We start from the raw sequence: 25,925 nt of genomic DNA on the forward strand, positions 1-25,925 counted from the left end.
GCACTGTTTTAAAAAAAATTCACATTGCCACAGCAACCTAACAACAACCTATTTACCTTCTGTCCCTTTGTGCATACAGCATAGCCAATTACACTGGCACCGTTGGAAGTACCAGCTGTAGTCAGCGGTGGGGGCTTCCATCTAACCTGCAGAATCCCGGGTGTCTGACCACACTGGACCTGAACCTCCTGTGGTGGGAGTGGGGGACCTGGGGAACACAAGTAGGGAGGGGGGTGGTTTACCACCAAAACAAAAACATTTACTTCTCTTTCTTAAATTTACTGACCCTGATCGCTTTTCCAACACTTTCAATTGTTTAATATTCCATTAAAATAACAACATAGACAGGTACAGCAATAAAACTGCAACAAAAATGAATGAAATGAACAGAAAAATATATTTTTATAATGGGTCAAAATTATTTTTTGAACAGATCATGTGACTAGCACCTTAGGCGGTCATTTGCTTTGCATATAATTTTCACACACACACACACACACACACACAAATATATATATATATATATATATATATATATATATATATATATATATATATATATATATGGGAAGGCAATTTTATTTTTCAAACGATTTTTTCTTTGAAAAAAAAAATATATATATATATATATATATATATATATATATATTTTTTTTTTTTTTTTAATGGAAGCAACTTTTTGGGGGATTGAATGATTTAGACACAAATGTCCTACCCATAAATGGCCCAAACACAAACAGGATTGCTTCAATCAAAGAAAACTTTTTCAATGAAAAATTAAGTGTTAAAATGCAATTTTTTTCAATCTCAAATATTTTTCGCATACAATACCTTTTTTATGATTGAAATATTTCTTTTTTTGATTAAAGTTATTTTTCTTTTTGAAAATATATATTTTTTAAGCAACTTATTTTTTCATTGAATAATAAAGACAAAAACATCCTAGCCAAAATGTGGCCCAAACACTAATCAACGTTACTTCAATCAAAAAGTTGCTTCCAATAAAAAAAATTTTTTTTTTAAATTGACTCCTATCCAAAAAAATAAATAAATAAATTAAAAAAAAAAAAAAGCTTTCACATGCATTGTTTTGAGTTCCAAATTTATTTTTGCATTCAAACACTTTTTTTAATTGAAGCGACTTTTTCTTCGATTGAAAATATATATTTTGATTGAAGCAACTTTTTGGGGGGATTGAATAATAAAGACACAAATCTAACTCCATATGGCTCCGCTCAGGGGATACAATTTTTGACTGGAGTAACTACATTGGCACAACACCGGCAGGCGTACCATATTCAATGGTTGACGATCTTAGCGAAAAGTATTGCCTAAGTAGCCTGATTTAGAATTCCCCTCAAGAATGATGGGACACAAAAAACCCTCATTGTCAACTTATTATTATAAATATTCTTGTAAGTTAATTTTATTGCTGACACTGCGTTTCGGGGTCATTAACATGTTGTGCCCCCCCCGCCCAAAAGTCAAACTCCGCCTATGCTTGAGTAGATGTGTGAAGAAAAGACGCTCCTCTTACTCCGCTACTTTGTCCTACACAAGAGTCATCACATTTTTTTCTCTTTATTCTACCTATTAGATTTATTTATTTATTGCCAGCGATGCCAAGAGTAGCCCTACCAATTTCACCAATGAGATGTCGCAACAATAATCACATGACTCCATTCACCAATCTGACGCAAGCTTGCTGTTCTATGATCATGCCAGCCTGTTCAATCACGTGGCATCTTTAAAGCACTGTAAGAAATGAAGTATTTGACATAGAGCGCTGCCCTCAACATGAATCGAAAGCACACATTTAAACCTCTCTCCTAGTTTTCATGTGGCACCAACTGACCACAGAAAACCGGAAATATGATCCTTTTAATTTCATAATAGTAACTATGAAGGAACTACTCACTATTCAAACTGGGAACTATTTCCTCCACTAGAAGGCACTCATGCTCTTTGCACAAATAATGCTTCAATTCTTTCTTTTATTTTTTCTCTTGGTGGAAATCAATGATTTTTTTTTTTTTTTTTTTTGTATTTCTGTAATGGATTGTTGTACAGTATCATTAATACAACAGTTCATATAGATAAGTTTGTGCTGAGAGGGGAAAAAAAATACCATTATTTAAAAAAGCAAAAAAGCAGTTACTCACAATGTTACTCATTACTTGGTAACACTTTACAATAAGGGTCCCTTAATTAACATTAGTTAATGCGTTTTTAGACAATAACTCATCTTAAAGTAACATGACAATAATTCATTTAATCCCTTATCTAACATTTATTAATATATTAATTAACATGAGTTAATGCATAACCAGACAGTAACTAATGGTTTGGTAAAATTAAAAATATACATAGGCCTATATAGGGTTAGTGTTTAGGGTTAGGGTTTGTTAAGTTAGCATTTATAATTTCTTAGTTAAGGGACACATGTGCTACACTTTACAATTTACTTAACCTTAATTAACCATTACTGAATGTTTTTGGACCCTTATTGTAAAGTGTAGCACACGTACAGTATCCCTTAACTAAGAAATTGTAAATGGTTAAGTTCCCCCCTCTTAACCTTTATCAACCATTACTGAATGCTGTTTGGATTCTTATTGTAAAGTATAGCACATGTGCGCCTTTACTAAGAAATTATAAATGCTTAAGTTAACAAACCCTAACCCTATATACACCTATATACATTTTTAATTTGACCAAACTAGTAGTAACTGTCTGGTTATGCATTAATTAATGCATTAACAAATGCATTAACTCATGTTAATTAATATATTAATAACTGTTACATAAGCAATTATATTAATTATTGTAATGTTACTTAAACATTAGTTATTGTCTTAAAGTGCATTAACTCATGTTGATTAATATATTAATAAATGTTAGATAAGGGATTAAATGAATTATTGTCATGTTACTTAAACATGAATTATTGTCTAAAAATGCATTAACAAATGTTTATTAAGGGACCCTTATTGTAAAGTGTTACCCATTACTTCAGTATTATTTTCATTGGATACTTATTTACTTGTACTTGAGTACATTTTTTGGATGATTACTTTTACTTGAGTAATATTATTTTGAAGTAACGCTACTCTTACTTGAGTATAATTTTTGGCTATTCTGGCCACCTCTGACAGTCAGCATTGTTGCCGCTATTCTGAGTGAAGAGTGGAAAACACTCAACTTGACCAGAATTATAGCCAGTTATCAGATTGTTGGTTTAAAAATGAGACAACTGAGCACAGTTGTTTCCACAGTCTGTCAGTGCTGCATGCGAGCAGCCCTCAGTGATTAGATGCATTTAACAGTGCGTGTCTGTATGAAGCTACACCAGTGCCAACACATTTCCACCCACAGACCAAACACACTCTTAGACTGGAGGCTAAATCTTTTGATTCTGTTTCAACTTGTGATGTTTAAACTTCTGGCTTCACTGGGAGCTCTTGATGTATTACTTTTTGCACTTAATTTCACTTATCCCAGCTTCATACACTGAATTTACGCCAAGGAACTTGAAGCTGTACTTGGTGACTAAATTAAATTTTTACTCTACTTGAATTGTAATCCATTAAATAAATCCGCTTCTGAGTGAACCTCCACCATGCCTAAACCTGTGAATAAGTTGAGCGGAGCGTACACGGTGCCGACTGGTGAGTATATTGCTTGTAAATGGTACATGGAGAGGATATACTAGCGCTTTTATCTACACAATTACAGTGCCTTAAGCGCTTAACAGGCTCACACTCGCACATTTATCCACACGTTGAACAGGGTTCAGTGCCTTGCACAACTTTGGCAGTCGAAGCTTGGAGCCCCTAACTCATGGGTCAATGGCGTGGCCCGCTCTCCCAACTGTGCCACGAACGTCCCATTTATTCTGTACATACTTCATATAAATGCTAGTACTAGTATTGACTGCTGGGCCCGCACTACCAACTGTGCCCTCTACTTCTAGAGTGGGTGACATTATTCAGAAGTGGTACTGACAATAAAGATGTTCATCGATTTGATAGTTATTTGGATTGAGAGTGTGATAACAAGTTTTGTTGTGTTTACTATAGTTATCTGAAAATGGATTAGCTGTCTATCGCTTTCAAAGGCGGCAAATGAGTTTAACATGCATTATGATTTCCGATTTAGTTGAATGATAGTACTGTAATCCAGATGGTTCTGAATGTGATGGATGAACTACAAGAAGCATGCCTTGTGCCAACAGAATTAAAAAAAAAAAAAACTATTGAAGAATTGTGCCAACCCTGGCAGGCTGAAAGAGTACTTTGTGTAACTTACAAACTAGTCTGTCCTGGTGGCAAATATTGTTCCGTGCATTAATATTGATAAATACTGTCAGAAACCAGCACAGCATTCCAAAATGAGAAGCTCTCAATTTTTCTTACTTGGAATGATTACTATTCCCCTATAACAACCAATTTCTATTATCCCCTAAACCAAGGCGAATCAATAAGAAATAAATCCAAATTCTTATCAAATACTACCTTCATTCGCCCTGATACTGTCCTCCTCATCAAGAGTCAACCACTGTTCCAGAGACTATTTTAACCGCCTCTAATTAAATTGTTCAATGGACGGGTAATGTAATGAACTCCCAGCAGGTTTTCTCATCAGATGCCAGCAGAAAATGCACAGCGTGATGCTTCTTACGATCCCACCTTCTCAATTCATCAAATCATTTCTGTGCAGCATCCTGATTTTCAACCAATTAAAGCTCAGTCTGCCCAACTAAATCTTCAAAATACATTAGTCTGACGATTGCATGCTTCTGTGTGTTGTAAAAATGTTGAACATTGGGTCCGAAGGGGGAAAAAATATATATATCATTCATCCCTGTTTGATACCACTTGTATTACTGTAGGTGAACATATACTCATTTTGACACGCAAGATTACAAAATTACAAAATTATAATTACAGTGGTACCTCTACATACGATCACTTCGACACACGATCTTTTCGACATCCGACGTAAAATTTGAGCCGCCATTTGTTTCTACATCCGACAAGTTGCTCGAAATACGACGACATGACAGCACTGCAAACGAACCCACGGTGGATTTTCTTATGTGAGAAATCAACACAGTTTTCAAAAAAAGTTGATACAGTTGGAGAAACAAGGAAAAAAGTGATGCTTACCTTTGAAATGAAGATGCAAGTTATAGAAAAATATGAGCTTGGGGTGCGCGTCCCTGAACTGGCTCAACAATACAGCTCCATGATCCTCTTATGACCACCGTTCGCCACTATTTATAAGTTAAGGTGACAATTATTATTGTGGTAACATTGCCAAGGAAATCGCCAGCTTTGTCACGTTTTTATCATTTATTTAAGAACTTATCCAACACAAAACGCTCATTGTCTTAAGCAGTTGACTGCTCTCAGGAAAATGAAAGTATTATCTCTACCGCACCGACCTATCTCACTGGAGACGTCACCTTCGCGGTGCGTTCAGGGACAGTAAAAAGTGTCCGCCATATTAGAATCCGATTCGTTACATTATTTTCAGGAATAATTATTAATTCTTCTTCTTCTTCTTATATTATTCTGAATTATTTATTTATAACTTATTTGTTTTTCTATGTTTAATTGCCATTTGTAACAGTGCCAGCAGTATTTATTAAGAATTTTGTGTATGTTTTTAGGCTTTGGAACGAATTAATGGAATTATAATGTATTCCTATGGGAAAATCCTGCTCGACATACGACCATTTCGACTTACAAACAAGGTCCTGGAACGAATTAAATTCGTATGTAGAGGTACCACTGTATATGGTTAACAATATTTATACATTACATTATGTGACTCATATATCAAGGTTGTACTGTAGTTTACTTTCAGTTGTGGAACATGCCAATGTTTTGATATTATAACACCTAATCCCAGCTTGATTTAATCACTAAAATTACAAAGCTAGACAGTAACTGTTAATTGTTAGAAAAATCTCATCAAGCAATATGTGATATTTGCTCTTCAATTATTTATTAAATGTCCATAATATTTCAATTAAACATTTTTTGGGGGTAAATTTCCCATTTCAAAAGGTTATTATTGTTTTGAATCTGTGTTTATAATAGATGTCCTCCACCAATTTTGACATAAGTTCTTTGGCTTCGTTCAGAGCTCTGTAGGATCTGTAAACTAAGGTTGCAGAAATAAGACAAGGGTATGCATATACAGTACGTGATGTACTTGTACCAGAGGTACGTGCACTTAAGTGTACTTGTACCACAAATACGTGTACTTACGTGTACTTGTACCACAAGTCCGTGCACTTGCGTGTACTTTTACCACAAATACGTGTACTTACGTGTACTTTTACCACAAATACGTGTACTTACGTGTACTTGTACCACAAGTCCGTGTACTTGCCTGTACTTGTACCACAAGTCCGTATACTTGCGTATACTTGTACCACAAGTACATGTACTTGTGTGTAGTTTTAACACAAGTACATGTACTTGTGTGTACTTTTTACCACAAGTACGTGCGCTTGTGTGTACTTTTACCACAAGTACGTGTGCTTGCGTATACTTTTATCACAAGTATGTGTACTTGCATATAGTAGTAGTTTCTGACTAAAATGCAACACTGGTATGATAACACAACTTGATTTTTCAAGCTTCAATATTATGAACCTGGTTGCAGGACCATTTTTGGCCACCAATCTTAGAAATTGCTCGTTTAAGGGAACAGGGTTGTGTGCATGTTGTGGGACACAGGTTCCACAAATAATAATTCATTCATTCATTCATTCATCATCCGTACTGCTCATACTCACTCAGGGTTGCTGTTGTGCTGTAGTGTAGCCTATCCCACCTAACTATAGGGCAGGAGGCGGGGGAATAATTCGTTTTTCAAATATGTTGATTTAAAAAAAAAAATTCGCAGTTACAAGAGACAGCATGAAACAAATAATACCACCTCCCCCCCCAAAAATTATATTGCTTTTCAATAGATTTATTTGAGCGGAAGAGGGATGTGAGAAAAATCACATTTTACGGGGTACTCCAAACTTATTTGGTATTTTCAAAAAAATTCAAGCATTTTTTTGTCTCAGGTTTTCATTTTTTTTTAAATTTGGTTTTAGCGATGGTAAATTTCCTCAGAAACTCCATGTTTTAATATTTTGTATGTGGATTATTCAAAATTTAAAAGATGGGACATAACGTGTCCTTTGATTCTGGATGACCTTTTAAATACTTATTTATTACTATATTACCAACCGAGCGTTAGTGTTTAGTTAACAATGACTTAAGCATCCTGAATGAAGAGTAGCTTTTATCTGATGTCAACTTGCGAGCTCACCTGCGGGTTGAGTGCAGAACTCCACAGAGATTTCCCTCTTGTCCCTCTGCTCATTTGGAAGCTGCCAAGGCACCTGGTGCGTTTGTGCCACAACCTTGACTTTGTAAACCGTCATGGGCTTCAGGTTGAAGAATTGATATTTATACCCCCCAGCCTTTATCATGTCGTATTCTGCTCCATTGAGAAAGAGGGTGTGACTGTAGTTGCTATTGCTGGGCATCCACGAGAGCTCAGCTGAGCTTTGCGTGATGTTGTCCACCCGCAGGTAATAAGGTGCCACCACCACATCTTTTCCCACCAACACGGTGCACCGGAGCTCGTCTGACAAGCCTCGCTCGGTGACGCTCTGCACGGATATCCGGTATGTGTTGGTTGCTAGATTAAGTTTCTCAATAAGGGACTTAGTCCTGCCCCCGTAGGGGACACTCATTCGTAATTCCTTATCCACCAGGACATTGTAGCCACTGATGGAGCCCCAGCCAGGAGGAACCACAGGAGGGTCCCAGCCAATGATGATACTCTTGGCAAGCTGTTTAATCAGGTTGATGCGGCGAGGATAAGGCACAACGTTTTCACCGACCTCGTCAATATTGACATCTAAGGTTCCTGTCCCGTTGCTTGAAGAACCCAGGAGGTCCACACCCAGGCTGCTGCTGCTGTTTAGACAGCTTTGTTTACTGTCAGACAGCAGGCTACCTAAACCTGTCCCGATTCCCCTGCTGACCCCCAGTCTTTGAGTTCCCAGGCTACTGTGGTTGAGGTTGCCAGGTTCTTTAGCTACTGAGTCCCTGTGTTGAACGGAGGCTGTGTCCTCCTGTATAAAATCCACAAAATTGGACGGGACAAGCCCCCGTTGTCCATCTAGGAGCTCTCCTGCAATATAAAAAGGGGAAAAGATGGTAAGCAAAGTGAGGATTGTTTAAAAAGGGAAGAAAAAACTATTAGGAGCATCAAACCTTCATAAAAGCCATCCTCATCCATTGTTCCGTAAACATAGAGGTACTTTCCTGCCACCAGCGGAAGCTCTGCTTCCGGATGCTCATTTGGCCCGTCATAAGGATTGTAACTAGCACAAAAGCACATAATCAGCAAATCTTATCTCATTTCATATAAACTTACTGAGCCGAACAAATATTGTATTTCATGCTGAAGGGTCAATTAATACAAAGTGAAACACAGAAATAAGAGTAACTACCCTAGCAGTTTGCAGTAATAACAGGACGGGATACGCCGACTAGATTTTTAATCAGTCAATAAATTTGCAAAGGTAGTCACAATGCAGATGAGAAATCTAGTGTTTAGGAGAAAAACTGGGTCAACATTAATACAAATGTACTATTTAAATAAAGCGCTAGCCTTATTATAACATTAACACATTTTTTAATTGAAATTCACAGGCATAAACAATGACAATTTCGTTAATATTGTTTGCTTTTGTTTTATTATATGTGCAATTGGTGGTCTTGGCTCTATCACTTTAGGCCTGGTAGGTACTTTGAAAATATCTCCAGTAAGTTGTTGTTGTTGTTTTAAAACATACCTATAGCGAGCTATACACAGACGGACCTTTCCTGTAAACCTTGGTTTAGACCTAGTGGTGGAGCCAAGGTCTTTGTCCATCTAGAGAAGAAGCAGTGCAGTATTTAGACAAACAAATTTATTACACGCAGTGAAGAAAATAAGTATTTGAACACCCAGCTATTTTGCAAGTTCTGCCACTTAGAAATCATGGAGGAGTCTGAAATTTTCATCTTAGGTGCATGTCCACTGTGAGAGAAAATCTAAAAAGAAAAATCCAGAAATCACAATGTATATTTTTTTTACGATTCGTGTAAAAACGAATGTTAACATTTAGTACAGTAGTATTTGTTTGCAATTACAGAGGTCAAATGTTTCCTGTAGTTTTTCACCAGGTTTGCACACACTGCAGGAAGGATCTTGGCCCACCCATTGGTCAGGTTTCTGGGCTGTCGTTAAGAAACACAGAGTTTAAGCTCCCTCGAAAGGTTTTGTATTGTGTTTAGGTCTGGAGACCGGCTAGGCCATGCTAGAACCTTGTTATGCTTCTTACGGAGTCACTCTTTGGTGTTCCTGACTGTGTCATTCGGGTCATTGTCATGTTGAAAGACCCAGGCACAACTCATGTTCAATGCTGTGACTGAAGGAAGGAGGTTGTTCCCCAAAATGTCACAATACAAGGCCCCAGTCATCCTCTCTTTCATACAGTGCACTCGTCCTGTCCCATGTGCAGAAATACACCTCCAAAGCATGATGCAACCACCACCATGCTTCACAGTAGGGATGGAGTTCTTGGGATTGTACTCAATCGTCTTCCTCCAAACACAGTTTGTGGAATTGTGACCATTTATATTATGACCAAAAAGTTCTATTTTACTCTTATCTGACCACAAAATTGCTTCCATGACTCCTCTGCATCATCCAAATGGTCGTAGGCAAACTTAAGATGGGCCTTGACATCTGCTGGTTTAAGCAGGGGAACCTTCCATGCCATGCATGATTTACAACCATGATGTCTAGAGTATTACCAACAGTAACCTTGGAAACGGTGGTCCCAGCTCTTTTCAGGTCATTGACCAACTCCTGTCGTGTAGTTCTGGGGTGATTCGTCACCTTTCTTAGGATCATTGAGACCCCACGAGGTGATATCATACATGGGGCTCCACTCCAATTGAGATTGACCATCATGTTTAGCTTTTTTCATTTTCTAATGATTGCTCCAACAGTGGACCTTTTTTCACCAAGGTGCTTGGCAAACGCTCCACAGCCCTTTCCAGCCTTGAGGAGGTGAACAATTTTGTCTCCTGTGTCTTTGGACAGGTCTTTGGTCTTGACCATGTTTGAGTCTTACTGATTGTATGGGGTGGACAGGTGTCTTTAGTCAGGATAATACATGGAGTGGAGGGGGACTTTTAATAGGCGGACTAACGGGTCTTTCAGGGTCAGAATTCTAGTTGATAGACAGGTGTTCAAATACTTATTTGCAGCTGTATCACACAAATAAATTGTTAAACAAATAAAGCATTGTGATTTCTGGACTTTTCTTTTTAGATTATCTGTCTCACAGTGGATGCGCACCTACGATGAAAATTTCAGAGTCTTCCATGATTTCTAAGTGGGAGAACTTGCAAAATAGCAGGGTATTCAAATACTTATTTTCTTCACTGTAAGTAGGTCATTTTGATCAATAAAGAACCAAGAAATGACACTTGGATTGAAAAGATGATTCTCTTTTCCTCCATGGAACTGTGTAATATCCAACTGACCACGATTACAAACCTCAGAGAGAAGCGTCCTTGCTGTGCTGCTGCCTCGACTGCGAGTTAGAAATGTTGGCTTGACAGACAGGAGCTCCGGTTTGTCCCCACTGCTTTGGAGTGGACGAATCAACTCTGATATCAAAGATCTGCTTGCTGGAGTCTCACTGCCTGTGAATCAAATTTAGCATGTCATCGCACCTCACATTTCAACAGAACTAAAATCTAGGCAGTAAAAACTGGTGATAATAACCAAGGTAGCAAATTACAAAGGTAGGTCAAAGTATAAGTGACAAATTATCAAATGTTATGACAAATTAATCAAAAAAAGCTGTATGTGAACTTTTTTTTTTTTTTTTTTTCATCAATAATCACCACAGCCAAGGGTCACCTTTGCCTATGGGGGCTGCCAATCCATTGAGAAGCTGCGACAGTGACTTGTTGGGAGAACCAGGAGATTCACACACTGTCAAAGGTTCAGTGCTGAGGATGTCAAAACCCGCCTGCAGACGAAACTTCTCCAGCTCTTTGGACAGCAGATTGAACTGCTCGCTTTGATTCCGGCATTTCTCCTCCAGCTCGCGCACTTTGGCCTGATGGTGGTGAGGGCAAATAGGACAAGTGTAAGTTGCAGACAAACAGAATGGGAAAAGACAGAGGACGCAAAATGACTGGAAATACAAAAGAAAAAATATTTATAAAATGATAGGTTGTTGTTAATCGCATGCTGGAAAACACAACACTGTATTTGTATGATGTTTGCAATGCAGAAGGTACTGTACTGTACATTGACAATGGGTATTAACTCTAATGCAATGGTTCTCAAAGTGGTACAAGCGCCACCAGGAGTATGTACTTTTATTACAGTGGTTCTTAACCTTGCTAAAGGTACAGAACCCCACAAATTTCACATGTGGATTCATGGAACCCTTTGGAATTTATTTTTTTTCAAATTCAAATTCAATATATCTATGATAATAAACTAAAAAATTAGCAAATTCCTGTTCAAAAATCTCAGTTTGACAGCATATTTTATAAATGGGTCAAAATTTGAGACCACGCTGCCCTTTGGTCATACCAAGTGTGAGTAGACCTTCCACTGAGCAAAATAGTTCCTCCTCCTATCAGCTCGAGGACTAGCAGTTAAAAGAAATGTATTAAGCCTGTAAATTGGGAGGAAACCAGTCCAAAACCTGGTCTAAAAAGGCACTTTGCCTGCGTTTCTTTACCTTCGCCGAACCCCTTAGACTAACTCACCGAACCCCTGGGGTTCGATCGAACCCAGGTTAAGAACCACTGTTCAAGTGGTATGGTAAGAAGTTACTGCATTAACTGTTCAAACTACATTTTTTTCCTTTCTTTTCTTTCTTTTAAAGCAACACTAAAAACTTTTCAGTTTTGGTCAATTTTAGTGACGCCGGTGGACAAAAGCGGTAGTGTTTTGCCTTGAGGATGACTGCATTTCCAATGAGGACCAGCGCATACCCGCATTGTGTCGTAAAATCATCAATAAATCAATAAAAAATCACTATCCCAATCGCCTGCAGTTGGCTTAAACAACATTTCTGTTTCCAGCGGCTGTGTGTAGGATGAATTATGAATCCAGTTGTGGCTAAACAATAGCATATGACGGTTAGCAACCAAGTGGCTTAGTGTGGCTATAACTCGTCAGCGTTGACGAGTTCGGTTCGGTTGTCCCGCCAGTGAGTGAAAGCCGGGCCAATGTTAATTCTTGAGTATCCTGGTAGCCTCCCTTTTTTCCCCTCCTCGGACAAAACTTTGTCTGTTTTGTTGCCCTGCCATCTGTGCAGAATTCGCGCGAAAGCGATTGCATCGATTGCATCGATTTCCGTCTTTATAATTAATGGGGAAAGACAGAAGTGACATATGCCATAAAGCAGTCAGCACTTTTTTAGTTTTTGTGTGTGGCAGGGATCCTGCCAACCTCCTCAAAGTTAATGCTGGTGAAAACGATACAAAGCCCCTCCTGATAAAAAAGAGGTGTCATTCGACCAGTTGTCAGTCGACATATTGTCACTAATGTTATGAAAATATTCTAAAAAGGTTGAAAAGTTGTCAAGTGTTGCTTTAAATTCACTACAATGCATTAATCAAGTACCATTCAGTTGTATTCAACTTAAACTACAAAAGATTCACATTTGATATTTAAGAACTTTATTTTTTTTCAACTATTTAGGAGCAACTTCTAGATGTTCTATGACTGAACTCAATCCTTAAGTACATTACCATTTAATTTGTAATTTCTAAAATATAAATGCAGTATTAACGTTCAAACTAAAAATGACTAAAACCCTATCTTTCTGTACGTTGTTTTATGCGTGGCAGAAGCAATAACATGTTTTTGATTTAGCAGAAAAGTTGCAATTTGCAATATTTGTCTTATGATTCATGACAGTGAATGGTAAAATAAGATAATTACACTCTTATTAGTCTTTTGTATTTTATAGTATTTAGTATTGGTACTCGGAGAGTGAAAAAGTCCTTTAGGTAGTACTTGCTGTTAAATGTTTGAGAACCACTGCTGTAATGTCTACACAAATGAAGTGGATAATCATAACAGGCAAAAATTGATGCACAATTACAACATTACATATGAAAACAACATTTCAATCCAGATTGCATGAATGGAAAAAGGAGCCTTCCTATTATTTCTAAAGCCTATTTTTTCTTGCCTGCAAAATATTCAACTTCAGAGTGTAAAAAACAAACAAACTGAAACAGAAGTGTCGTGAATGCCACCATGAATTTTTTTGTTGACCATACAGTGATGCTACATTAGTTCCATGCTGCTATACAACAACTGTTCCACATCAACATGCAGTTCTGTAAACCTAGAGTGAGAAAGCACTAAACAACACATGCACATGCAATGATCCTTGATCACATACATCCCTGTGGCATGACTAATTTGTGTGTCCATATGGTTTTATTTGCCAGTCATTTTATTAGACCTGCCATGATCATCGTATCAATCAAATACACTATTCCTTGTTTACAAATATATTGTAATCCTTAGATTGAATGGGTAAAAATATTAGGAAACAGATGTCAGAATGACGCAATGCAGTTCATTGCAAACTTCACACACAATAATTTATAAATTTAAATACAGTGTCTGATAGTATCAATAAAACAACTCATCAATGCATCATCTGTTTACTCTAATTTGATTATACAGTTATACTAAAGTTGCGGCATGTGAGGTCACTTACGTCATCCAAGTCTCTTGCGCATCCTATGAATGTTTAATTTGCCAAATCTTTTCATCAAATATTCAGCGAGATAGGCTGAATATTTCTTTGTGATCAATGCAAAGAGAAGTCTCGATTATACTGTCAGTCATATTTCAGAGCCTGACGTGTGAGTTTGCTTTGATAGGAGGGGTGGGCAGCAAGGCCCCAGAAGGGATAGCTCAGAAGACAAAAATTTAACCATTTTATCAGTTTTAAGTAGACTGTCTTTCTAAGACATTGCTGGAAGTGAATCATTATTTCTGACTGTTTTTGAAGATAAAGTGAAGTAGTTCCTGCTCATTGCACAACGTGTTAAAATATCCGGTGCATCAAAAAAATCAATTCTGAAATACCTGCATGCTGTCCAAGTGGTTCTAAGCATCAACACCCACACGGTAAAAAAAAAAAAGAGAAAATAAATCACTCATGCACATATCAATAGAAAGCCAACGTTATGAAAAATAATGACTGATTACGATTTTAAAGTTATATAAAATGGTAAAAACAGGTCAATTCTGCAGGTTTTACCTTTGCTACTTGAATGCACTATACATTATAGAACTATACAAAGCCTCGCCCCTCAGTGCATAAGCTCACCTCTAAAAGATGGACAGCCCCCTCATGTTCTTTTTTAGCCTCAACCTGAGCCTGGAAAACACAGGCACAGTGCTTCAGATAGGGTCAACATATTTAAAATTGCAGTAGTTTTCAACAATTGGGTGGATAAAGGCTGCCAATTCATTGAAAATATTGTCAGCTTTCTTTGTACGTAGCATCGTTATGGTTATTATTTTGTGTTTCCTAACTCAATTTTCAGAAAATAATAAGTTTTCTTCAGAAGATACGAATTGTCTACAGAAAGAACCATTTACACTCACACAGTCGCTGTGTTGGAAGTGAATCCAAGCTTAACGAGTCAGGCAAGTGAACCATTAAACCATCAGCGACGACAGTTAGAAATGTCTAGAAAAGTGTTTTTTTTTTTTTTCATTCATTAAAGTGAGGATCAGATGTGTAAAACGACAAATGAAAATGACATGCTTGGCTATCCCAATTGTGCCCAACATAATTGGTTCATTTTTGTTTGCTCTGTTGCCTTACAGTGTTGAAAATAAATAAATAAATAAATGTGTTCGGTGAAATACTGCGGTTGTCAGAGTATTACCATTAAATTACTATTTTTTTGTTAAAACTGAAAATCACGTGAAAAAAAATATCATACTATTATCCATAATTTAAAGTACCAGTCTGGACGGTGGCGGCAGTGTCGCTGTTTTTAATTCTCCCTCCGTTTCAACAGGGATTCAAATCCACAGCATTATCTTAGCAGTCGAGCGTTCTGACTGCCGAGCTACTGAAAATTAGTTGGAGGAAGTGCTGTGCGTATGGTAGGTTATGAAAACCTTACTGGTAACCAACCCTGCCAGTATTTTACAGAGAATTTAACTTCACTAAGCAAGGGTGTAGGTTTGCATAAGGACGGCAGGGACATAACACTACCAACTTTTCAGGATGCTCATATTGTCCCCATCAACCTTTAAGCAACATTATTTGCATTATATAATGACTTTAGTTATGTAGGTAATTTTAGATTGTCTTCCCATATGTTGTAAGGATAGAATTGACAGAGGATTAAGTGAAATATTTTCATTATGTTCTGACTTACATTTACCCCATTTTATTTTTTTCCCCGTTTGGTTGGCTGATGACTTGACCCCTTACACACGCACACACTCACAGCCCCGACAGAAATAAAACATTACGAAAACATGCCGCCTCCTCCACCCAATTGTAAGAGGAGGGATAACAGAAGTTTATTCGGACAGCATCAACTACTGAATGTAATGTAAAAAGAGGTCAATGTTGTGTAGGTGAGGAACACACCACAAATTTTGCTAGTGAAAGTCCAACGTGCATCACAGTTAGCATAACGTTAATCTGTGTGAATTTGAAACTAGCAAAACCCAAGTTGGAAGTTGCTTAGAGATAATTGATGTGTTTTCTACTGTTAACGTTAATTAAATGGTGAGAAATGTAGTTAACTGAGGTTTGCCCCCTTCGCCCCAATTTTCATTTTTATTTTATGTGGTCTTAAAGCAGCTGAAAAAAGTTTTCATTTTTTGTTGAGTTTGGCTGTGCTTGTGGACAAAATCAGTTATGTTTTACCTGAAGGAAGGGTCCATTTTTATTTATTTTTGTTATTCCCTAAAAAGTTTTTTCGATTATATTTAATGTATTTTTTCAGAGAGACAATGTTGAGTGGTTTTAAGACAAATGTTTATTCTTTTGTATTCCTGGATAGTTAAAAAAATCATTAATAAGTTTGTATTTATTGAGTATGTTAATATAATTTAAGTTAGGTTCAAATAGTGCAATTTAAATTTGCAATTAAAATCCAGACATTTATGCAGTTTTCAAAATGTTTCTTTAGCAATTTTTGATAACAAAAGTTTTAAACGAATGATGTATCACCTGAACCAGTACATATGAAAGTTAGTACAAGTCAATCCAGATTTATTTTGCATTGAATCATTTAGCCAATCAATTAATTAGGTTCATATTCATTACCCCCGTTCACCCAATCTGTTTGGTCTTATTAATGTGCCGTCCCCAGCAAAAAGTGTACGTGCGGGTTATGTTATTATATTGTGCCTACCAATGTTGAGTCCAAACCTATGCCCTTGTCACGAAGTATGTTTGATAATCATATCAATTGTTTGTCTTGGACTGGAACAAAATTCAAATGCTGTGTTCAGACCTGATTAACGTATGGCACCAATTGCAGAACTGGAGTTAAATCAAAACGTACGGAGGAATGAATGTGCACATTTTCTTTTTTCCATGTTTCCTTTAACACTAGAAAACCCAGCAGAGGCCGACTCGGCCCTTCCTCAAGACAAAAATTCCTAATATTCCCAAGCAATGGCCGATTTGGCCTCTCTTCCTAAAAAACCCAGAGGTGGCCCAAATGACCCAAGTGCTTTTGAATTAGCAAGTCGTTGTCCGACAGACAGCAACCATTCATATGTAAATGCAACCACTAGACATACATTGTGTTAGAATGCGGCCCAACGGAGGGGAACACACCACGGTTGCACACTTCATGTGATAGTTTTTGTCAGTTCAAGTCAAGCTACATTTATTAATATACATTTATTTATGGAGTTTTATGCTTTTACAAACTTTTAACTTACTTCTCCTATACTCCAAACAGAAAAACAGAAAAAAATGGCCCAAAATTGTACATTGTTTTTGAAAAAAAAAAAAAAACGTTTTAGAACTGCAATTTGAGTTTAAAGCAAGATCATGTATATAGTTTAGAATGACTGGATCTAATGGAGCATGAATTGTGGCCATTTTGTCTGAAGTTAGTACGAGAAAACGTGTGAAAACCTTTGAGAAAAACAAATAGAATTTGTGTCATGAGAAGGTGGAAGGGAGCAGCCCTGAACAGTTTCTTAGAACACACTGAAATAATGACTGAATGTCCTAATAGTCCTAATTATTATGAAGGGAATATGTACTGCACAGTGTTGTCAATCTTACTTCAAAAAGTAATTAGTTACAAGTTACTAACTAAATTACTTTTTGGGAGAAGTAACTCAGTTACCTCATTGTAAGAGTAATTTGTTACTCAGCAAAGTAACACGTTACTTTTCATGTTCTACACGTTATTACAAATAAACAATATAAAACATTTCACATCAAAGATGTTTATGTTAACTGATTGAATTGATTTTTTCATTCCTCCCCCAAAAAACGTAGGTCAGATTTTTTACTTTTTTTTTTTTTAATTCACCTATATGAGAGTTAGCGGTATACAATCTCATTGGGCTGTCATGATAAATGGTAAAAAAATCACAGGGACCTTGATTACTTGCCATTGAAAATGAATGGGAAATTTGTTTTTATATGTATTTGTTTAAATTCCGATACAGGACATACCATCTTCATAAGTAGGACTCAAGACTCGAAAAAGGCTCAAGTCAGGCTACTTTAGCTGAGTAGGGGGTTGGGCGAAACCTTGCTGAGTGAGGCTGCTTTCTCTTTCGCCCAACCCCCTCATCAGCTAAAGTAGCCTGACTACTAGACACTTATTTCTTACTTGCCTACTGTAGGTTGATAAATTTGTAGGTAGATTTGTGTATGTCTTAGTCAATCCAAAAAAAGGTTCCTTCAATCAAAGTATATATTTTCAATCGAAAACAAAAGTCACTTGAATGAAAGCAAAATGTGTTTGAATTCAAAAGTTGCCTGAATGATAGCTTGTTTCTGAACCAAGAGTGGTATTTGCTAGTCTTGCATATTTTTTTTCCAGCTATTTCATGTGAGGTGTTTTTCTTGTTACCACTGTTGCTTGGTGTGCTTAGTTATAGTATTTCTGAATATCTATGTATATCAATGTATATCGACAGCAAATTGTTAACTGATCTTTTCAAAAATGTTTTTTTTTAACATGTAGAGGGTATTCAAACAAATACAGTGGGGAGAACAAGTATTTGAGACACTGCCATTGGGAAAACCCATTGGCAGTGTCTCAAATACTTGTTCTCCCCACTGTACATCTGAATAAATTAGAATTATTAAAATACTGTCAAAATATCCTCAAAAGTTTAGCAGTTTATTGTCAAGTAAATAGTGTCTGAAAGTAGCCTGACGCCCAACCCTCTTCCACAGGTAATGGCTGAAAAATTTCCCCCAACCTCCCCTCCACAGCTAATGGCTGGTTGCAAGTAAAGAAACAGCAGCCTGACTTGTTTACGTTTGCACATTTTGCTTTCATTTCAAGTTATTTCAAGTTATGTCTCTTTTCAAATTCAAGTTACTATTTTTTCTCGATTGAAAATATATATTTTGATTGAAATAACTTTTTTTTGGCTTGACCAAGAAATTAATCTAGCTACAAATCTATCAACCTACAGTAGGCTCTCAAAGCTGTGATTCTCATAAAATTTTGTCTGTCTTTAATTGGAGGCAATTTTTGCATTCAAACACATTTTGCTTTCATTCAAGTGACTTTTGTTTTCGATTGAAAATATATACTTTGATTGAAGTAGCCTTTTTTTTTTTTTTTTTTTTTTTTTTGATTGACTAAGACATATAGAAATCTACTTACAAATTTGACAACCTACAGTAGGCTTTCAAAGCTGTGATTGATTCTAATAAAATATAAAAACATATCAAAAGCAAAATAAATATACCAACACAAGAATTTTTTTGTCTGTCTTTATTTTGAGGCAACTTTTGCATTTAAACACATTTTGCTTTCATTCAAGTGACTTTTGTTTTTGATTGAAAATATATACTTTGATTGAAGGAACCTTTTTTATTGGATTGACTAAGACATACACAAATCTACCTACAAATTTATCAAACTGCAGTAGGCAAGTAAGAAAGAAGTGTCTAGCTGAGGTGGGGGTTGGGCGAAAAAGGCTCAAGTCAGGCTACTTTAGCTGAGGAGGGGGTTGGGCGAAAGAGAAAGCAGCCTCACTCAGCAAGGTTTCGCTCCTGCCATGTAGTTCTAGGCTGAGCCCTCACTTTTCCCATCATGAGTGATGCCCCACGAGGAGAGATTTTACATGGAGCCCCAGTCCAAGGTAGATTATCAGTCATGTTTAGCCTTTTCCATTTTCTAACAATTGCTGCAACTGTTGATTTATTCTCACCAAGCTGCTTTCCAATTGTCCCGTAGCCTTTTCCAGCTTTGTGGAGCTAATCGAATCTGGTGCCTTTCGAAATCTCTCTGGTATTGCCCATGGTAGCGGGTGGATTATAACTGACTGTGGGGTGCACAGGTGACAATGATGAGCTCAAACGGGTGGGGTAAAGGTGGACTTTTTCTAAGGTAGAATGACAACTCTTTGAGTGTCATAATTATTGCTGATTCTCAGGCGCACAAATACTTGAACTGAACCCCAGTAGATAAAAATATATAAAAAATACATTTTAAAAATCATACAACGTGAATTCTGGATTTTTTTTAGATTGTCTCTATGAGTGGAAATGCATCTATGATTGAAATGTCAGACCTCCACCTCTTTTCAAAGTGAGTGAACTTGCAAAATCACAAGGAGTGCAAATACTTGCTCCTCATTGTATACCAAGTAGTCCCAGGAAAACAAAAAAATCTTGATAACCTTTCGACAAGTCCATTACAGAGGATAGAGGGTGTATAAGAGGTAAATTTATGTGTGTTTTCTATAGTATTTAATTGTTTTGACTTGATAGTTTTGATTTGCTGTGATTACTCTTGTTTGAATCCTGTGCATCAATAAATACCAGGAAGAAAAGACAAAAATTAACTTCGTCAGACTCTTATTTCAGTTTTACATTTGATACTGATTCAATGTTCTATTTTCTGCAGGCATCACAAATATACTGTTATAACAAATATTGCTAGCATATAAAGACCCCACAAATACACTGTCAGAGATATTTTTTCCGACAGTAAAATCGTAAAACAATGCACATTATTAAAATGTGCAAAACCCCATAAATGTAGCTTGACTTGAACTGACACATAATATTACATGAATAGTACTACTGTTGTGTGTTCCACTCCATTTGGGCCGCATACCAACACAAGTGGTTGCATTTCCATATGAACGGCTGTTGTCTGTCGGACAACGACTTGCTAATTCAAAAGCACTTGGGTCATTTAGGCCACCTCTGGGTTTTTTCGGAGGAGAGGCCAAATTGGCCATTGCTTGGGACTGTTAGGAGTCGCAGAATTCTCTGGGACTTCTAGTGTTAAGTTATTCAGTTTTTGGAGCAAGCACTATGTGTTTAGCTGAAAATAACAATGAAATGCTTTACGGCACCTTTTAAAGCACACTTGTTAATGCATTTTGCTAGAGGTAAGTTTATCTTGAAACATGGAACATTTTAGAGTTCTTTATGCATATATGATTTTTAAAAATTGGCTATAACCAACTGGATTCCAGATGTTAGCAATAGCGAGCACTTTAGTTGTAATTATTTCTGGTAATGTTTTGTTCTACAATGTTTTGTTCTACAATGTTACAAGAGAAACAAATCAGTCAACATGTTTTGTGTTAGGTCCTCTTCCCCTTCCTTTTGAGACATGCCCACCTCCAGCAGGTGTGCATGTTTTTACTTGATTACAGGTCAGACGAGTGGAGCGGCCACACCTGAGGGCAATTAACATCAGCCAGCCTTAAAAGCCAAGCAGACGCTCCACCTCGTCGCCCGATCAACTCGTCTGGTTCCACCGTCAGTTGTTTCTCGCATTACTTAGATACGTTCCTCTGATCACCGGCTCACGACTTGTTTTTTTCTCTCGCTCCAGGACCTGTTCTCTGCGCGCCCCTTGTCGGATTCCACGCCTGTCTCCCTCCGAGCTCCCTTGCCTCACGCCAGCTCAACTACCCCGAGCCAAGTCACCAGCCCTCGCCACACTTTTGTGATCACTAATAAAAAGAGCACGCATCTCACCCCTGTGTGTCTGCTCCGGGATCCTCTCTTGCTCACGCAACCCTAACAGTTTGATCGGGCCATAATGGATCTCGCAGACAACCTCGCCAGCTCGCCTACATCACTCATTGACCACCACCAGGCCATAGAATCGCTCTTCCATAAGGTAACGGACATCACTCATTCACTCCAAGCCATACAAAAGCAGCTCACACCACTGCCTCAAGCCCGCTTAGCCGAGCCAGCACCACGTTACGCCGCTACTCCTCCGTTCCACATACCCACAAATAACCCGGCGTCATCGTTGACTTTCCGAGAGCCTCACGTGCCCGCACCGGCGCCTTACGACGGCAATCTCGGCACTTGTCGCGCCTTTTTGGTGCAATGTAGCTTAGTTTTTGAGCAACAGCCGTCCACATACCACGAAGACAGAGCAAAAATCGCCTACCTCATTGGCTGTTTGCGGGGCACCGCGTTGGATTGGGCGTGCTCAGTGTGGCAGAGTGGTTCGCCGGTATGTGCCACGTATCCTCGTTTCACGGAGGAAATGAGGAAAATATTCGATCATCCAGTCCGTGGAAAAGAAGCCGCCAAGCGGCTCTTGTCTGCTCACCAGGGGACTCGGAGCGTCGCCGAGTTCGCCGTTGAGTTCCGGACATTAGCGGCTGAAAGCCGCTTTAATGACGAGGCGCTGCAGGAGGTGTTCGTCCGCGGTCTTAATGAACGCCTCAAAGATGAATTGGCCGCCCGTGATGCACAATCTTCCTTGGACGCTGTCATAAAACTTTCCATCAATATTGACAATCGTTTACGCGAACGTCAGAGAGAGCATAGCACACAGTTAACCACCATGCCTCCCCCCTCCACTGTCTTCCGTCGGCCAGCTCCACGTCAACTTCCTCTCCAGGCCACAGGCGCTGCACCCGCGATATCGCCCCCTGCTGTAGACGCCGAGCAACTGCAACTGGGGCGCATCAGGCTGTCTCGGGAGGAGCGCATGCGTAGGTTTGACGCACGCTTGTGTATTTACTGTGGGAAAAGTGGTCATTTTCTGCGTAGCTGCCCAGTGCGTCCAGGTTCACCAGTAGAGACGCTACTTGTAAGCCACATGTCACACAACTCCTCGGGTCGGTTGCAGCTCACAGCTACCCTCTCTTTGCGGGGCCAGTCACGCTCGGTAGATGCCCTAGTTGATTGCGGTTCAGACGAGAACTTTATTGATCAAGAGCTCGTGGCACAATTAGGGCTGATTACGCACCCGCTCCCCGTGCCATTGAGGACCACTGCACTCGACGGGCAGCTCCTCTTCAGTGTGGATCAGAAAACTGAGGCCATCAAGCTGCTCCTGTCAGGCAACCACCAAGAGGTGAGCACTTTCCTAGTCTTTGTGAGTCCCCGCACACCCTTGGTCCTTGGGTTACCTTGGCTCAAGAAACATAATCCCACCATAGACTGGTCCCTTCCCAAGGTAACCGCTTGGAGTCCGTTCTGCCACATTAACTGTCTCAAATCTGCTCTAGTGCCATCCTGTCCCGCTCAGAAGCTGGAGCAACCAGACCTCTCAACTGTCCCGGAATGCTACCACGAGCTCTGGCAGGTTTTTAGTAAGGATCGTGCGATGTCGCTCCCTCCGCATCGTCCGTACGACTGCGCCATCGACCTCCTTCCTGGTGCTGCTCTGCCCAAGGGTCGGCTATTCAACATCTCACAACCGGAGAGGGAGGCGATGGAGAAGTACATCTCCGAATCCCTGGCCACTGGCACCATCCGTCCCTCCTCCTCCCCGGTCGGCGCAGGCTTCTTTTTCATAGGCAAGAAGGATGGTGGCCTGCGGCCCTGCATCGACTACCGAGCCCTAAACGACATCACCATCAAGAATAGGTACCCTCTTCCACTCATGGACTCCGCTTTCACCCCCCTCCATAGTGCTACGATTTTCACAAAGCTCGACCTGCGCAGCGCTTATCACCTCGTCCGCATCAGAGAGGGGGACGAGTGGAAAACTGCATTTAATACGCCCCTGGGGCATTATGAATATTTGGTCATGCCTTTTGGCCTCACTAACGCCCCTGCAGTTTTTCAGAACTTGGTTAATGACGTCCTCCGAGACTTCATCAACAGATTTGTGGTGGTCTACCTTGATGACATCCTGATATTCTCACGCACCCCCTCTGAACACAAAGATCATGTCCATAAAGTTCTCCAACGTCTTCTCGAGAACAGACTCTTTGTAAAGGCTGAGAAATGTGAGTTTCATGTCAACGAGACCACATTTCTTGGCTACATCGTTGGCAAGGGCCAATTGCGAATGGACCCAGCGAAAGTTAAGGCAGTCCTGGAATGGCCACGCCCCTCTGACAGAAAGCAGCTCCAGCGCTTTCTCGGCTTCGCCAATTATTACAGAAGGTTCATCCGAAATTACAGCAGGATTGCAGCTCCCCTCACAGCCCTCACCTCTACCGCCACACAATTCCATTGGTCTGATCCTGCCGGCTCCGCTTTCAGTGACCTCAAGGCCCGTTTCACTTCGGCACCTATATTGGCCCCTCCTAACCCATCGCTTCAGTTCATTGTAGAGGTTGACGCTTCAGAGACGGGCGTGGGGGCAGTGCTGTCACAACGGAGGCCTGCCGATGGTAAGGTTCACCCATGCGCCTTCTTCTCCCGCAAACTGTCTCCTGCAGAGCGCAATTACACCATCGGAGACAGAGAACTCCTGGCAGTCAAGTTGGCCTTGGAGGAATGGCGCCACCATCTGGAGGGAACATCGCAACCCTTCCTTGTGTTAACTGATCACAAGAACCTCGAATACCTGAAGTCAGCCAAGCGACTAAATCCACGACAGGCGAGGTGGGCCATGTTTTTCTCCCGTTTCTACTTTACTCTGTCTTACATCCCAGGTTCAAAAAACACCAAGCCAGATGCCCTTTCACGTCAGTTCCAGGCCAGCGAACCAAGGGAAGAGCCCGCACCCATCCTCCCACAGACCTGTTTCCTTGCTTCGATGGAGTGGGAGATCGAGGGAATGGTGAAGGAAGCCCACGGTGAGCACCCGGACCCCCGAGAGGGCCCTCAGTCTGATCTCTTTGTTCCCGAGTCCCTACGTTCCCAGGTGCTGGAGTGGGCACACTCGTCCCGCCTCTTCTGCCACCCCGGCATCAGACGGACACTCGCCGTGCTGCGCCAGCGGTTTTGGTGGCCATCCATGTCGGAAGACACAAGGTCATTTGTCCTCGCCTGTACAGTTTGCGCCCGCAGCAAAACTTCCACCAAGCCCAGCTCTGGACTCCTCCGCCCCTTACCAATTCCAAGCCGCCCTTGGTCACACATCGCTCTGGATTTTGTCACCGGTCTCCCCCCTTCCAGAGGTAACACAGTCATTCTCACCGTGGTAGACAGATTCTCCAAGGCAGCCCATTTCATCCCCCTTCGCAAGCTTCCCTCGGCCAAGGAAACTTCAGACTTGCTCACTCACCATGTATTCCGCTTACACGGCATCCCAGCAGACATTGTCTCCGACCGAGGACCGCAATTCACATCTCAGGTCTGGAGAGCATTTTGCACTGCACTGGGTATCGGGGTGAGTCTGTCGTCGGGGTACCACCCTCAAACAAACGGGCAATGCGAGCGCACGAACCAGCAGCTCGAAGCGGCCCTCCGCTGTACCACACAGGCCCGTCCTAACACCTGGAGCGACCAGCTTCCGTGGATAGAATATGCGCACAACTCTCTGCCAAACGCCTCCTCCGGTATGTCCCCATTCCTCTGCTCCTTGGGCTACCAACCTCCATTGTTTCCCACGCAGGAACAAGACATTGCGGTTCCGTCGGTCCAGACGCATATCAATCGTTGCTCCAGGGTTTGGGAACAGGCACGCTCCGCGCTCCTACGGGCCTCCGAGAAGTCATGCGCCCAATCTGACCGCCGCCGCACACCTGCGCCGGCCTATACGGTTGGTCAAAAGGTGTGGCTCTCTTCGAAGTCCTTGCCGCTGAAGACTGAGTCGGCGAAGCTCGCCCCCCGGTTCGTAGGCCCCTTTGAGGTCATCAAGGTGGTAAACCCCAACGCAGTGCGTCTTCGGCTCCCTGCTCATTACCGGGTGCACCCCACGTTCCATGTCTCCCACGTCAAGCCGGTTTCCACAAGTCCGTTGGCCCCCCCTGTTCCGCCCCCTCCACCGCCTCTGTCGGTCGACGGGCATCCGGCCTACAGGGTGGAGCGGCTTCTGGATGTTCGCCGCCGTGGCCGGGGGCTCCAGTACCTGGTTGACTGGGAGGGCTATGGCCCGGAGGAGCGGTCCTGGATCCCGGCCCGGTGGGTGTTGTCCCGCGTGCTCATCCGGGATTTCCACCGTGCCCATCCCGGGGCTCTTCGTCGTGCGCCAGGTGGCGCCCGTAGGGGGGGGGGTCCTGTTAGGTCCTCTTCCCCTTCCTTTTGAGACATGCCCACCTCCAGCAGGTGTGCATGTTTTTACTTGATTACAGGTCAGACGAGTGGAGCGGCCACACCTGAGGGCAATTAACATCAGCCAGCCTTAAAAGCCAAGCAGACGCTCCACCTCGTCGCCCGATCAACTCGTCTGGTTCCACCGTCAGTTGTTTCTCGCATTACTTAGATACGTTCC

At 40.6% G+C, this 25,925-nt stretch overlaps 1 protein-coding gene across 1 annotated transcript in view; it reads right to left on the reverse strand.

The window, feature by feature from the left end:
• rimbp2b (RIMS binding protein 2b) overlaps window positions 1–25,925 on the reverse strand; it is a 165,544-nt gene that overhangs the window by 26,938 nt on the left and 112,681 nt on the right. The window contains 8 exon segments of the mRNA XM_057833081.1: window positions 57–208; window positions 7,339–8,211; window positions 8,295–8,404; window positions 8,879–8,958; window positions 10,636–10,784; window positions 11,005–11,206; window positions 14,221–14,241; window positions 14,465–14,515. Coding sequence (XP_057689064.1) covers window positions 57–208; window positions 7,339–8,211; window positions 8,295–8,404; window positions 8,879–8,958; window positions 10,636–10,784; window positions 11,005–11,206; window positions 14,221–14,241; window positions 14,465–14,515 — 1,638 coding nt within the window.

The sequence above is a fragment of the Corythoichthys intestinalis genome, chromosome 3, assembly GCF_030265065.1.
Source record: "Corythoichthys intestinalis isolate RoL2023-P3 chromosome 3, ASM3026506v1, whole genome shotgun sequence".
Classification (NCBI taxonomy): Eukaryota; Metazoa; Chordata; class Actinopteri; order Syngnathiformes; family Syngnathidae; genus Corythoichthys; species Corythoichthys intestinalis.